General features: G+C 44.9%; 1 protein-coding gene across 1 annotated transcript; it reads right to left on the bottom strand.

Moving 5' to 3' along the window:
- Positions 1–13,474: 13,474 nt before the first annotated feature.
- LOC123121182 (uncharacterized) lies at positions 13,475–16,212 on the bottom strand. Its single transcript, XM_044541105.1, has 5 exons — positions 16,104–16,212; positions 14,381–14,994; positions 14,165–14,305; positions 13,793–14,090; positions 13,475–13,722 (listed from the first exon to the last, which is right to left on the bottom strand). The coding sequence occupies exons 1-5, from the start codon at positions 16,210–16,212 to the stop codon at positions 13,475–13,477; spliced, it is 1,410 nt and encodes a 469-aa protein (XP_044397040.1).
- Positions 16,213–16,549: the final 337 nt, after the last annotated feature.

Below are 16,549 nucleotides of genomic sequence, written 5' to 3'. Positions count from 1 at the left end.
CACACAGAGCTTGATATCGAGGCGCGAGGGTGGACTGATCATCTACCATGGAGTCATGTTGAAGGTGGAGCTGGATTGAGGGGCTACGGTGTAAGGATCCAGATAATCGAAGCCTATTTCAGCAAGGGGAAAAGCGAGTGACACATAATTCGGACTGGAGCTCAGTGGTCTAATGAAAGCATGAAACTCGTCGTCGGTCGGTGATGATCGGTGGTACTCTGCAGTGGGGGTTGAGTGTTGTGGGTTCGCGACCCTTGAGACTCGATCGGGACAGCAGAGGCTCGACGCGGTAATAGGGGCGAGGCGTGCGGTACGCACAGGGCATGGAGACGGGCCAGGGCTCTGGTGGTCATACATGTGGTGAGACAACTGCGAATTTGACTTGGGATGACTACAAACAATGGTGAAATTCCTTCAAATTTCAGACAGGCGGTCAAGAAAGAAGCGGTGATGTTAAGTTCAGGTAACTCTTATGTGTGACACCCAATATGTGAGTTGTTCACTTTTCACGCTGGTCAGTAATCAGTGTGTGATGGCGTTGGACGGATACTCTGAAAGTTGGGAGCACAAACTAGAGTAATGGAAACTTAATTTTGCTCGAGCATTGACTGTGGTCAAGAAATGAAGGGACTACAAGTTGCAGGTGGAGTCATATGAAGCCTTTGGAGTAGCAACCGTACTCATGGGATAAACTCAAGTCCAAATGTACATGGAAGTTTGGCGCATTGACGAATTCAAGGTGGTGGAGAATATTCGCCAAGGTGGAGTTTGTTAGCGTTGTGTTGAATATAGTGTACAAGGTAGGTTACAGTTGGACTTGTAGTTGTATTGTATTTGTTAGGTTGATCTCTCCACCAATGGGCCCAACGGCTCATTGGGCCCTTGACCCACGCCCTGATCGGGGGCGTCCAGCCCAAGCAAGGCTGGTGGGCCCCTGTCGCGCAGTGCTATAAAGAGGAGGTGGGGACCAGGGGCACGGGGTACGAGGTTCGTCACCGCCACTGTTTCCCCACTCCTAACCCTATCCGATCCAGAGGGAGGCACTGAAGCGATGGGAAGCTCCACCGCTGCCACTCATGCACTTCACCGTCGACCTCTACACCGACCGTCGCTGCCCGTGCGCAGACCTCCATCGACGAACCAGCAATGGCCGGAACGCTAAGGTAAACACCCGAATACAGTCAATATCCCGGATTGATCTAGCCTAGTGATCCAAGAGTCTATCAATGGTATCAGACTGGCTAGGATCTAGATTGATTTCGGTACAAAGGAACAACAGAGAAAGAAAAAAGAAATTCCCTCCCCCCAAGAACCCTAGACAGGGCAAAGAATGCATCCTCAACAGAAAAAGTAGCGCCGCCTCATGGCCGCGCCGTTCCTCTCGATCCGGACGGGCATCGGCACGCCGAGCCGTCCGGAAGAAGAACCACCGGAGTTAGCCCAAGGGCTCGCCAGAAAAGGAGAAGGGGGGCACCGCCGCCAAACCGCTCGACGGCGGCGCGCTCACCGCGAGGTGGACGCGCAGCCCGCGAGGGGGAAGGCCACGGCGCCGCCGTCGGAATCTCCGCCACAGTCGTCGTCCAGATCGAGAAAGAGGAGGCGCTGGCGGTGGAGACAGAGAGGAGAGGACAGGAGGAAAAGGGGGAGGAAAGGGTGGCGCGCGCGGCGCGGTTGCTATCGTTGCCGTCGCCGGTGGCCACAAGCCCCAGCCGCAGCAGAGGGAGGAGCGAGCGGCGCGGATGAAGAAAGGAACGGGGAAGGAGAAAGAGCCGGCGGCCGGACGCGGTGCGGTGGCCGCTTGGCGCCGTCGCCAGCGGCCGGGGCGGGCGGCCTGGGCGCAGCCCCGTGCTTCCACCGTCGAGAGAGAGAGCGCGACGGGAGAGAAAGAATTGGGGGCTAGGTTTCGTTCGAAGGGTCTCGCTCCCAGGTTTTCTTCAAGCGAAAAAAGAGGTAGACCACACGATCAGGTTGAACGGCACAGATCGAAACCCTAGAGCGGCTGCAGGTTTTGGGCTGAAAGCCTGATGGGCCGTTGGCCGGCGGACCAGGCCAGAGAGGTGCGCGCCCGCGCCGGGCCTTTTGGGCCAAAAGGAGAGGAGGTGCAGCCGTTGTGGCCCAGAGCGCGCGGCTGTCTTCTGTTTTTGTCCAGGTTTTGGACAAATTTCATACAGTTTGGCTATACAAAATTATTCAAAGAAAAAATTTCGTTTATAAAATAGAAATGTAAAAGTAATGTTTCAGAAAATAATAAAGTTCATGAATTTCTTATTTGGTCAAAGAAAAGTTTCTGTAAAGAATAAAAAGTTCATGAATTTTTATTCATGTTTTTCCGCTGCGTAAACAATTAATAGTGCTCTTTTACAAAGAAAATAAAAGTTTAGATAGAATTATATTTAAAGAGCATGTTAAAGTGATTACTAAAATGAATATGGGTTATGTTATTTTTATGACCAACGTTGTTAATAACATGATCATGTTTATTATTGAAAATAAAAGTGCTCTTTTAAAAGTGAAGAGAACTAAAGTAAAAGATTAAATTGTTGCTTATGTAATGCATTTTTTAACCAACCGGTTAAAATTGCTTAGAGAGTAAAAGAGTACAGATTGTTTTTTGAATAGAATATTGTAAAGTTTCCGCTGCAAAGTAAAAGTTTTATCCTCCAATTAAATTGGAACCAACGGGAAAGTTTAATTGGAAGAAATGCTCTAAGCAATGTTTTTCCCCTGTGGGTGAAATAAGATGCAGATAGTTTCCGCTATGACAAAGGAAAAGATATTTGTTTTAAAGTTAAAAATATGGTATTGTTATTTTCTGACCAACGTTGATGATAACAGTGCTATAATTCTATGAGTCTTATGTTCAAAGTTTAAATCTCTGATAAATTTTGTATCAAAGTGATCAATTTTCAAGAGAACGGATAAAGATCAAGAAATGCTCTTGAACTAGAGAAATGTATATTTCTTGTTCCCGCTTCAATAAAGTTGATGATGATGATTATTTCTTAGCAAAGTTGTTTAATAGAAATACTATCATCACATTGTTTATGAGTTATATGCATTATTTCCATTTCCGCCCAGCGGTGATATGGAATTAATGTAGAAGAACGAGTTTTATTCTAATTCTATCACAACGGTGATTTAGAGTATAAAAAGAAAGTTTTAAAAAGTTTAATGTGCATATTTTTTTAACCAGACCAACGTAGGGTTATTTTTTATGCTCATTATTGTTGATTATTGGCTAAGTTTTCTCAGACTAAAAGTTTTCCATGCTTTCATTCGTGAAAGCGAATGGCTGGGTACTTGTTACCCGAAAGATGACCAAGAAAGGTCATAACGTGAGGGAGTATGTTCTCTCTAAAGAATGGCTTCAAAAGAAAAGAATTCTTGGAAAAGAAAACAAATAGATCATTGAGAGTCTTGGTTGACGAATGTCTTTCATGTATTCTATATGAAGAAGATTTTTCAGTCAACACGATTTGAGATGAAACAAGCAACATGCGTGTTTAATTTGACCAACGTCGGATTAAGCATGTGTGTCAAAGAGCGTTCGGATTTATTTCTGAATTTCATGATTGCATATGCAGTCAAAAGAGCCAATTATGGCATTTATGTTCCTTACAGGGAATTACCCGCATAGCGGGAAAAGAGGATTATGATAAAACCCGCATGGCGGGGAAAAGTCTTGGAAAATACCTGCGTAACTGGGTAAAGTTGACATAGTATTATGTCAAAAATCCTATACGTCAGGAGAAATTTTGGCTAAGACTTATCCTGTGTGACAGGAGAAAGATATGATGACTCATGTGCGTTTAATGTGTCCCACTCTGGGAGAAAAGTATGGAGTAGCTATTATGCTTTCCTAGTATCGACCGTACACCTTATGTGCAACGGTCATTAAGCACTCAATAAATCCAAAGAGAATAAAAGTTACAGACGAACCTAAAGATAAGAATGATATGCAAGTGTGACTTGCAAAAGTACTAATGATAAAGAACTATTTTGAGTTTCCGAAATGGAATGAGGAATAAGGAAAAAGTACTCCCATACCGTTAACAGATAACTTCATTACATATGAAGTAATCAGATACATGAAGTAGATACTCAAAGTTTCCTCAATTCACAAGAGTTGTGAATGGTTTTTCGAAATTGTGGCAGAAAAGTTCTTGCCACATTTCGAGGGGGAGAAAGAAATATGAGATATCCATTAATGAAGAATGTGATCATCTGGGGGAGTACGACGATCATAATAATACCCCTAAAGAAAAGAAATAGATGTATTCCTGGATCTTTTACAGTTCCGAAAGCAGACTAAGGAATACTAAGACGGTGCTTAAAGTGCCATAAAGAAGAAAGTTTTAACAGAATAAACCCAAATAATAAAGTTTAAAGATACGCATTTAGTAAAGATGGAGTAATCTGGGGGAGCATGGTATGAAAATACCTAAGACTCGAATAGATTGTATCTGGGGTGCATGTTGTATGACTTATACAACACCTGTTGTTAGCTCCATAAAGGAGGAATGAGTAAACATGGATCTTGTGATACAGGTCCTGTAAAACCTATTGCCTCTTGGAAGTGAAAGACTACAATTAATTTGCCTCTTGGCAATGACAGAGCAACAACAGCCCCATATGAAAGAAGTGCCAGTACCTGAGACACAGATGGTCTCAAGGAATGAGAAAATCAAATACTTCTGATTACTATAAAGTCTATGGTAGTGAAATTCAAATGGAGGTTGATCCCACCTCATTTAAAGCGCTCAATCGAGTTTTGAGAAGTGTCTGCTTATCTAAATGATAAGAGACTATGTGAGATGAAATGAAATTGGTGAATTCTGACGATGTTCGGGACTCATGAGTAATTTCCAATGGAGCCAAAACAGTAGGCTGTAAAAAGTCTACAAGGACAATGTGACTCCAAAGGAAATATGTAAAGGTGTAAAACACGACTAAAATCGAAAGCTTTTTTGCGCATTTTACACTGAATAGATTACAATGTGTGTTGGTAGCACATCATGATCTGAGTTACATCAGATGAAAGTAAAGAACACAGGGGATACTGCCTGAAGAAGTCTTTTATGGACTAAAGCAATCAAATGTTGTTTTGGGTTAAAGAAAATGAGAGGACAATTGTGTTTGTATAAAGTTATAGAATGGGAATTTCATTTCCTATATCTTGTACATGCGGATAACATTCTGCTTGTTAGTAGTGATGTTAATTCGACTGCAGGAGGAAAAGAAGTTCTTGTCCTCAAAGTTTAAAAGAATGTCTCTTGTTATAAGGATCGAGATTCACCGAGAAAAGAATAAAAGGGGTATTAGGTGTGTCGCATGGGCATGCTAAGGAAAGTTTGTAAAGTATGCATGCGAGAAAACCTACGCCTGTTCTTATAGTAAAGGGTAATGATTTTGGGAACTTTAGTGTTCCAAGAGTCAATGTGAAATAGACCAAATGAATATGGTACCATATGCTTCAGCTGTTGGAAGCTTTATGATTGCAAAAGTGTAACATTACCGTGACATAGTTCACATATCCGGGTTGTTTTGGCAATGTCTAGTACATATTTAAATTGATGGAATCGAGTCAAAGATATCGGCCTCATGCTGAAAGAAACAAGTGCTCTCAAAAGGTTGTGAGTACAAAGATAAAAACTTGTGAAATGTACAGCGAAATCCACAATTGTCGCTGATCTTCACATTAGGAGTTTTTGTGTGGAAGAACTCTATAGAATGAATCATTTATCATCAATGTGATGCAAATATAAAGTATAGCATGATATGAGGCTGAGGGACAGGCAAAATCGTTATGGAAACCTGTACCCGGAATTGATAATGGTTGACAACAGCGATAACCATTTTAAGTTTTTCGCTCCTATGACAACGAGTCAAGTGTTGATGCCAAACACACTGACACAGAGTTATGCGTTGTAAAGGAGAAAGTCCGGAATCATGTAGAAATGCTTGAAGCATAAAAGCAACAGACAAGTGTTTGCAGATCTGCTTATTAAAGGCTTGCCGCCCAGTGTGTTCGGAGAACACTCAGTCGACATGGGTTTTATGGTATAGTCTAAGATTTCCGGACAATAAAAGGGCCCAAGGTTAAAGAATCTGTTTCAAAACAGAGGAGTGTGTTGTAGGTGTTGATTCTATCGGGAATGAACCGTGATGATGAGACATGCTCTACATGCAAATCTGTGATGGAACGAGTACTTTGAAAAGAGTTATTTCAAAGTATAAAGTTAAAAGTATAATGATGAGATCAAGGGGGAGAATGTTAGGTTGATCTCTCCACCAATGGGCCCAACGGCTCATTGGGCCCTTGACCCACGCCCTGATCGGGGGCGTCCAGCCCAAGCAAGGCTGGTGGGCCCCTGTCGCGCAGTGCTATAAAGAGGAGGTGGGGACCAGGGGCACGGGGTACGAGGTTCGTCACCGCCACTGTTTCCCCACTCCTAACCCTATCCGATCCAGAGGGAGGCACTGAAGCGATGGGAAGCTCCACCGCTGCCACTCATGCACTTCACCGTCGACCTCTACACCGACCGTCGCTGCCCGTGCGCAGACCTCCATCGACGAACCAGCAATGGCCGGAACGCTAAGGTAAACACCCGAATACAGTCAATATCCCGGATTGATCTAGCCTAGTGATCCAAGAGTCTATCAGTATTTAGATAGGATATGGAGTCGTGTCCAAGTAGAACACTTGTATCCTAGGCCTTTCATATATAATGGGGGTAGACACACGATGTAACCTATGCCAACATAATAGCACAAGAACGCAGGGAAAGCCGGCGGCTTGTGCCGGCGTCCAGGGCGACCGGGTGCAGTATTGTAGCGGTGTCATAGGGAGGAGCGCATATAGTCAGGCTCTGGGGATATAGCCATATGGGTGAACCTCGTTAACAAATCTCGGTGTCATGCTCGTGTGATTGCTTGGTCCTCGGATGATCGATGATGGCCTCGAATTTATTCTAACATGGACACTGGCTTTTAGGGATGATCAATCTTGCAAGGCAACAGAGGCCATGGTTATTGAAGAGATCGAAGCTCTAGCAAAGTTTTGTTGGCACATGAAGCGATTGGATGAAATTAATATGCTAATGGCTTTGCATGGTCCTCAGCTTTCGATGAAACATTTTTTGATGATGGCTCATGGTTAATAAAAGTTTCATCATCTTGATACCTATGTATGAAACGCTAAAAAAAGATACATAAGTATGCAATAATGCTTTTCTTCGGAAGAACAAGTGGAAAACATAGGTCAAGACGTGTTTGGAGGTTGGAAAGGTGGAGATAGTGGACCAATGAAGGAAAAGACGAGGATGCTAAAGGTATATGTTTGATACAATTGGTGTTGAATCAGTAGAATATTTATTATACCCCCGTTGCAACGCACAGGCGGTCAAGATCACGGTGGATCATGTTCATTTTTTTCGCTAAAAGGGCCTAAATTTATTATAAAGATTCATCAGAAGTATAAAGCATCTAAATATAATGTGAATTACATTAACATCCTCACGATAGAATGACCACTACCGCCATAAGAATAGGTCGTCGATGAAGCGCACTCACTGCCCCTTACTGAAACCAACAAAACCTTGTCGATGGATGGTTGAAAGTATTCGTACATGTGGCCTTAAAGGACCAGCACGCCATAGCTGCAGTTGTCGCCACTGAACCCCCTGAATTGATCTGAAGCTTCACTTGTGTGGGACTCACCCGCACCACATCGATGCCGACATTTGAGCTTCAGTAGCCCTCACCATTCGCTCGAGGATATGGAACTCTAGAAACACCGAAGTGTGCCGTGGTAAACAACATTCAGCATTTGTAAGTATTAAGAACATTGTAGCAGACAAGAAAAAAAAGGTTCAAGGAACCTAGCCAAAAGGTCGTCGCCACGTCGTGGCGGGAGTACCTCTCCTGACGCATCGTGGCACCCCCTGTAACATCTGCCAGCCAAATTGGCCTTTGAGTAATGCCAGGTGGGGATCTCTCCGCCAATGATTGTTCAGAAAAAAAAAGTCATGCAGCTAAGAAAAATAATATATCATGTTGTACTCATAATCGCACGTGTAATAGTAACACAAACTACACAGAAATTCAAACTTGGATTTTGTTGTCCCCAAAACTTTAGGCAATGCTATAGTATACTTGGAAAGTCGGAATCCGCTAGATTCTGGTCCATTAAGAGCATCTACAGCCGGAATTGGCAATCTGGCCCCTCAAACACCCGCGGGCGACGCGACCAAGCACGCCCGCGGGTGTATCCAGACGGGCTCTCATATTTTCGTCCGGACGTTCACATATCTCAAATCCAGGCAAATACATGCACGTCGATCATACAAGACAATGTCACACATAAATAGCAAATCTTGGTACGAAGCATAGATAGCGTTTACATAAAATTTATTTTAAGTGCCAAACTCAAGCATTGTTTTCTTGGTTGCCATTGTGGGTCCACATGTGGTCCACAAGATCTTTGAGTAGTTGCGTGTGCACCTGCTGATCTTAAAGATTCTGATGCATCTACAGAAAGTTCATCAGTTGAGCCGCATCTCGATCTTCCGGAATTTCAACTTGTTCTCCAGGTACTTCGAAATCATGGATTTGGGCTACACCATCACCCTCGTCCTGAACAATCATATTGTGCAGAATAACACATGTCATCAGCTGCCACAAATTTTCCGATTCCCACGTCATTGCAGCGTCCGCACAATTCCCCGACGAGTCTGAAGCATGCCAAATTCCCTCTCCATATCCTTCCTAGCCGCTTCCTGCATTGTTGTAAAGTGGCTCTATTTATTGCCACGTGGATCGGATATGGTCTTCACAAACGCTGCCCACTGAGGATAGATACCATCGGCAAGATAGTACCCCATGTCGTAGGCTCGGCGTTGACAGTGTAGTTGCACGGTGGTGATTCCCCATTGCAAAGCCTCCTAAACACCGGAGATCGTTGAAGCACGTTGATGTCATTTTGAGAACCCGACATTCCAATGAAAGCATGCCAAATTCATAAGTTATGTGATGCCAGTGCTTCTAGTCTGATGGTAGTCTCTCTGGTGTGACCTTGATACATTCCCCACAGACCTTTTCGGCAGTTCTTCCATTGCCAATGCATGCAACCAATTTATCTGAGCATTCCTGGGAACTCCCTTGCCTCTCCAATAGCCATCGACTTCTCTGTGTCCTGCTCATTTGATTCTCTGAGGTACTCAGGTCCAAACACCTCCACCACGACGCGGGCAAACCTGACAGTAGTCTTCAGGCACGTGCTCTCCCTCATCCTGACCATCTCACCAACGGCATCTACAGCACTACCAAGTGCAATCATCCTCAGAGCAGCCGTGCACCTCTGCTTGGGCGATAAAGAGAGTTGTCCGCAGCAATCCCTTGTGATCTTGAAGTAGTCGTCATGTGCCTCCACTCCCTCCACAATGCACAAGAACAATGGTTTTCGCATGGGAAAACGGCGACGAAACCACGGATCATCCGGGAAAGTAGGTTAGGGAGCAAAGTTGTCCCTATGCAGTAGCTTTGCTCCGGACACCCTGTCCCGGTCGATCACTCTTCTCCCTTTGACTGAGACCTTGAAGTTCAGAATATGCTCCACTTGGTGGTCCATTTGCTCTTGCATGCTCATGAGCATAATCATGTCCACTTCTTTGTCCGAATACGACGAATCGAAGAACTCATTTGAATCATTTGGTCAAGCTCCGTTGGTCCATACTCCTCGTCCAACGAAGCATCAAGCCATAATTCATCATTTTACCTAAAGAAATCATAAAAAATCCGGTCGGACAATGTGTCGAACTCATCAAGCGCAAGGCGAAGCCAGAGAGTTGCCGGATGTACCACAGTGTCGTCCGAACCGGCGATGACGTCCCCCGCGACGAGGACGGGAGGGCTCTTCCAGAGCTAGCGGCGGAGAGCCTGGGAATGGTTGCAGAGCGGGCGCGGCGGCGGAGCACGAGATGGACGGCACGGAGGAGGAGGAAGAGAAGAGATAGCAAATGGATCTGGGAGTTCTTCAGGGTGGATTTGATGCAATTTGGGGGAGGGGTGTCGGGCTGTCGAATCCGACCTGGCGGGCGTGCCCGGGCGCCCCCATATCCGCCCCATATTTGGGCTGGATATGGAGGATGCCGGTCAGCCCGAGCGTTTAAGGGCCGTTTGAGGGGTCCGTCTGGGTCAAAAAATAGTGACCAGACAGTAACCGGGCGGCCCACTCGGGCGTATGAGGCGTCCGACTGTAGATGCCTTAATAAGAGAGTGAGGATTGTTTTAGAGCAAGTACAATAGATAATATAAATCGTTTATAAGAGTTTACATATTATATTTTTGCTAAGTTGCAAGAGAGAAAAGATGAGAATAAAAGAAAGGTTTTAGATTCCGACTTTCCAAGTATAGGATATTGGCTACAGAATATCTGTGGATATCGAGCTGTTGACTATGCAGTGTCATTCAAGCATATGTAAGTGGTTTGTGAGAGACTAGACACGTTGTAGACACACCAACTCAACCTCGAACCCTGCCACAAATCCACCTTTTCTCTTCCTCTTTATCGCTTCAGAAGTAAATTGAGTGAGAGAGAGGGGAGGTTTCCTTGTCACATATGCCTAGCTAGGCAGATCAGTGTTCCCGTGCGGCCACAGTTCCATGGCACAGAAAAAGAGGGAACACAAAGAATACTGGAAAGTATTTTTATGCACATGTCAAAGGGAGTGTTTGGTTGTATTCTCATCCTAGCATAGTTGTTCCCTCTTCATGCATGCTCATCTCACCACCCCTTTTCATGCATGCTCTCCTCATGCATGCTCCTAGTGCATTTGTGTTGAGCTCGTGTCCATGCACCTTTCATACACTCTACCAAACACCCAAAAGTGGGCCGAGAAGGGAACTTTTGCTCTCATGCACCCTTCATACACCCTACCAAACACACACTATGGTGCTCGTTGCTACCTCTTGAGTTGCGTTGGTTTTTCCCTTGAAGAGGAAAGGGTGATGCAGCAAAGTAGCGTAAGTATTTTCCTCAGTTTTTGAGAACCAAGGTATCAATCCAGTAGGAGGTTACACACAAGTCGCCTTATACCTGCACAAACAAATAAGAACCTTGCGACCAACGCGATAAAGGGGTTGTCAACCCCTTCACGGCCACTTGCAAAAGTGAGATCTGATAGAGATAATAAGATAAATATTTTTGGTATTTTTATGATATAAACTGAAAGTAAAGATTGCAAAATAAAAGTAGATTGGAAACTTATATGATGGAAAATACACCCGGGAGCCATAGGTTTCACTAGTGGCTTCTCTCAAGATAGCATAAGTATTACAGTGGGTGACCAAATTACTGTCGAGCAATTGATAGAAAAGTGCATAATTATGAGAATATCTAGGCATGATTATGTATATAGGCATCACGTCCGCGACAAGTAGGCCGAAACGATTCTGCATCTACTACTATTACTCCACACATCTACCGCTATCCAGCATGCATCTAGAGTATTAAGTTCATAAGAACAGAGTAACACATTAAGCAAGATGACATGATGTAGAGGGCTAAACTCAAGCAATATGATATAAAACCCATCTTTTTATCCTCGATGGCAACAATACAATACGTGTCGTTTCTCTTTCTGTCACTGGGATCGAGCAACGCAAGATTGAACCCAAAGCTAAGCACTTCTCCCATTGCAAGAAAGATCAATCTAGTAGACCAAACCAAACTGTTAATTCGAAGAGACTTGCAAAGATAACAAATCATACATAAAATAATTCAGAGGAGATTCAAATATTCTCTATAGATAATCTTGATCATAAACCCACAATTCATCGGATCTCGACAAACACACCGCAAAAAGAATTACATCGAATAGATCTCCAAGAGAATCGAGAAGAACTTTGTATTGAGATCCAAAGAGAGAGAAGAAGCCATCTAGCTAATAACTATGGACCCGAAGGTCTGAGGTAAACTACTCACACATCATCGGAGAGGCTATGGTGTAGATGTAGAAGCCCTCCGTGATCGATTCCCCCTCCGGCGGAGCGCAGGAAAAGGCCCCAAGATGGGATCTCACGGGTACAGAAGGTTGCGGAGGTGGAAATAGGGTTTCGTGGTGCTCCTGGATGTTTCCGGGGTACATGGGTATATATAGGAGGAAGAAGTAGGTCGGTGGAGCTGCGAGGGGCCCACGAGGGTGGGGGCGCGGCGAGGGGGGCAGTCGCACCTCCCTGCCTCGTGGCCTCCTCGCTTCTTTCTTGATGTCCACTCCAAGTCCTCTGGATCACGTTTGTTCCAAAAATAACTCTCCCGAAGGTTTCATTCCATTTGGACTCCGTTTGATATTCCTTTTCTGCGAAACACTGAAATAGGCAAAAAAACAACAATTTGCACTGGGCCTTCGGTTAATAGGTTAGTCCCAAAAATAATACTCCCTCCGTTCCTTGATATAGGGTGTATAGTTTTTTGTGAAAAAGTTCATATTATAAGGTGTATCCCTTTAGTTGACACTTTTACCCCTCCATAAGCTACAGCCCACGCATGACCTTCCTAGAAAAAAAGATGGCAAATCCCCATCTCGTATATGCATGCAGTGCATGTGCTGTAGGTTTGTTTGGAAAGAGAAGATTACATCGTACTGCTGTCCTTTTATTCATTCGCTCGTGTGAACCAATCTGGCCGCCTCTCTTTGCTCATTCACATGGAGAATCAGCACGACACCAACTCCTATCCTTCGGCCACCTCGCATCCCATGCAGCCGGCGACCTTCATGGAACCGTCCACCTTGCGTCCCATGCACCCGGCGACTTCCCTTCTGGACGACGAGGATACCAAGCCAGCGGACTGCGTTCCCATGGATGGGGAGAAGGTGAAGCCATTGGGGAAAGATGAGATGAAGCCGGCGGCCATGCCATGTTTCAAGTGTCATCAAGTTGCTGGAACAATGAAGGTCCCAGAAATTACTTGGCTGACAAACATGGGTGCGTATGTATGTTCCGGCTGCGGCGAGACTCGAGTTTTGTTCGAGCCGCTGTCAAACGAATCTTCACCGAGTAGCTCCGAGAATAAATGTAGTGACGATGAAGAGCATGGAAGCGATTCGGACGCGGGATTAAAAATTAGGGAGTTTGTGAAAATGAAGTACACGTCCGCGGACATGTAATAGTTGATCGACAACACAAATAAATTTATCGTGGCACCTCTATTTTGTCGTTCGATTGCATAAATAAATTTACTTGTGCTACTTCTATCGTTGCGAGTGACTGTAAAAAAAGCATGAAGCCAAGATTATTGAAACATTGCCATCGAGTATACTCCAGTAATCCGGTTACATTATTCAAGCCAACCGAATAAACCCATCCACTAAGGATTATTGAAACATTGCCATCGAGTATACTCTAGTACTTTGCTAATTCGATTACATTATTCAAGACCATTCAACGGCAAACACTAAGAGTTGAATGGTGATCACTAAACATTAGGTAAGGATTCAATGGCATCGTTAACAATGTTTGCGGCGCATTGTAGTGCCACGGGGAGATCGCCAAGCCTCTCTCTCACAGCCTTCCGCATGTGCGGAACTTTGTAGCGGTTTCCTCCAAGTTGCTTCAACACTTCTATCATGCAGGCTTGAAGAGTGAGGAAAATTCTGTTGCTTCTCTCAGCTGGATACTCCTCGAATGTCTGCTGCACCTTCAACACAATGTCCTCAATAGAACCTGCACAAATTGATAAATTCAGTGCAACTCAAAATTAACCGCATTCAAAATTTCTAAGTTCTACAAATACCTGGAGACAACTTCTGAAAAAGTGCCTGGAGCGCTGCAAAAAAACCTAAATCCAGAATATTTAGGTCAGGGGAGTTCGGAGGCTGGCATGTGAGACGGATGTCCCACCCTTCAGCTTGAGCCGCAGCGACAAATTCTGGATCATCTAAAGGGATATGCGTCTTTGCATTATCCTGCTGTACATATATTGGCATGCCACGCTCAGCCGCAGGCCATCTCGCCCTTATCGCGGGAATAAGAAAATTAATCATGTACTCCCGGACTACATTTTGAGTAACCGCAGGGAGTACTTTGGTGACCTACGCAATGCAAACAATTAATCACCATGTTAGAAAAAACAAAGTAGTCATCATGCGAATACAGCACTCATTACCATGGTTCCAACATCTCTGTTCTTGCTTTTTCTCTTTGCCGCTTCTTGGTATGTGAAGGGCCAAATCCCAAGTTTTCCATCAAAAATCATCGTGCCATTCGCATCAAAGCGTGGCCGAGCGACCGCGGCCAAAAACATCACCTACACAAGAATATGTACTATCATGCCAATCTTAACAATACAGATATTGAAACTAAAGAAAAAAAGATTTCTGACCTTCTCAATGAAATTTTTGCTTTGCGTGCTACGGTATGGATCTTCTTCATCGTTCGCCAAATAGTAATTCTGGCTACCGCGGGAACGGTAGAACCATTTCTCGTCAATGTGAATGACGTTGTACATCTCTTTGAATTTGGGATCCTGAGGAAGAGTATGCTCATCAAACATTGACAAGCAAAACCTTACCCGTCCTACCTTGTTTTCATCCGTCAATGTCGATTTGATGGCATTTGTGTGACGCCTCAACAGGCCCTCCTTCAAACGACGCCATAGTGTCGTCTTCGCCATGTGCAACTCATTTGCCAAATCTTTAAGAGTTGTTCTTTTCCTCAAATCCACTTGTTTGATAGCCTCCGGATCGAATTCTATCCTCTTGCGGCCACAGTTTTTTGCCCGTTTGTTTTCCAGTGCGTGTATTCCACCAGCTTCCTTACATTTCTTCCACCAGTTTTGCACCGTCCGCTGAGGTATACCCGTTAGTTCAAACACTTCTTTGGACACTCCTGGACTCAATACCCCAGCTTTGGTCCTCTCTAGAACCATAGCATATACAGTATGCTTCTCATGGAGTTGATACCACCTTCTTTTCCTAGTCAATGTACCGTTGGCATCTGCAGATTAAATTGATGATTAAACAATGTGATTATGCATGTACAGATTAAATTCATGGTTAAAGAATCTTGGTTATAGTTTACCTGAGGCTCCTCCATTCCCATCGCCTTCCACATTGTTATCTGCCTCTTATTCTTGTTCTACATGCTCCTCAGAATCACCAACTCCACCATTCTCTTGTGCTTCTGCAATCAGAATTATGCTTACAAATTTGGCATATGCAACACTGAGAATATAAAGATGAATATGTGATCTGCATGTACACATGATCTACATGTACAGCTGATATGCATCTACACATGTTCTGCTTGTACTGATCCTACTAGCATGGTTAACTAATGCAATGTTCAGATTATGGACTACCTTGAGTTGGACTAAGATTACTAGTCTCCTAGTCGTACACATGACTAACTACACATCATCCCACTACCAATGAGTAGACGCTAAGATTACTACTCTCCTAGTCCTACACATGACGAACTACACATGATCTAATCAGTTATGGTCATAATCTACACCATCGTACTGCTGCATCTAATCAGAACATAACTACTCTGCATCTAATCAGGAGCCATCAGGAGTATAACTGCTGCATCTAATCAGTTATGGACATGAACGACACCTAGGGCTACATCTAATCAGAACTACTACACCATGAACTAAAAAAACTGCCACACCAATTTCAGATTACGTACCTACAGTTGGACGATCAACAGGCCACCTTGTCACCGGATTAGGGCCACGCCTTCACCCCGCAAGTCCAAGCCGGCGTCCACCGCGTGCATGGTCGCCGCTGCCGCGTGCATGCCCGTTGTCCTCCCTGCCGCCTCCCTCACCATTTCCCCCCACCATTGCTTGGTTCACGACTGAACGTACACGCTGACCAAGTCCTGATCCGCCAGCGCCTCCTCGTCCAAGTCCTGATCGACCAGCATTTCCTCGTCCAAGTACCACGTCCCGACCCCTTACTCTACCTGCCAGGCCAAGCCTTCCTCCCCGACGCCGGTGGGAACTCTCTGCCACGTCTTCATCTTTGATGACACCACAACACAATCAGCTAGGGATGGACAGAACGTATGCAAGAATGAATGAACCAAACTGGACATACCTTGGTCAGGTACGACCCACTCATAGTCGTAGTTCAAATCGGCCGCATCCTCCTCCGCCTCGTTGCCAAGGCCATCCCAGTTGATCCACTCGTAGCGGCGAGCAGCCATTGGAGATGACGAGCAGGAGAGAGAGATGGCGAGTGGGGGATAGGGAAGGCGATCGGGAGAGAGAATGATGAGATGGCGAGGTGGGGAGGGGAGGATTTATAGCCCCATCTTCTTCAATTTGAAAACGAAAATTTTCACATAGTGGCGCCATTGTCATTCCCTCCAGTGCTGAAATTTTTCCATGAACAGACTCTTCAGAAATTTTGAATTTGGCCGAGGCTTTTGCCTTTATGCAGCGCGGGAGAGAGTAAAGAAGCTGCGCGCGCCATGTCGCTCGCGGGAAAATGCGCGGGCACGAGGGAGAGGTAGCGATCAGGGGAGAATAAAGTCAGAGAGG

The sequence above is a fragment of the Triticum aestivum genome, chromosome 5D (assembly GCF_018294505.1).
Source record: "Triticum aestivum cultivar Chinese Spring chromosome 5D, IWGSC CS RefSeq v2.1, whole genome shotgun sequence".
Classification (NCBI taxonomy): Eukaryota; Viridiplantae; Streptophyta; class Magnoliopsida; order Poales; family Poaceae; genus Triticum; species Triticum aestivum.
The sequence above is the reverse complement of the archived record's forward strand: the minus strand, read 5'-3'. Positions and strand labels throughout refer to the sequence as shown.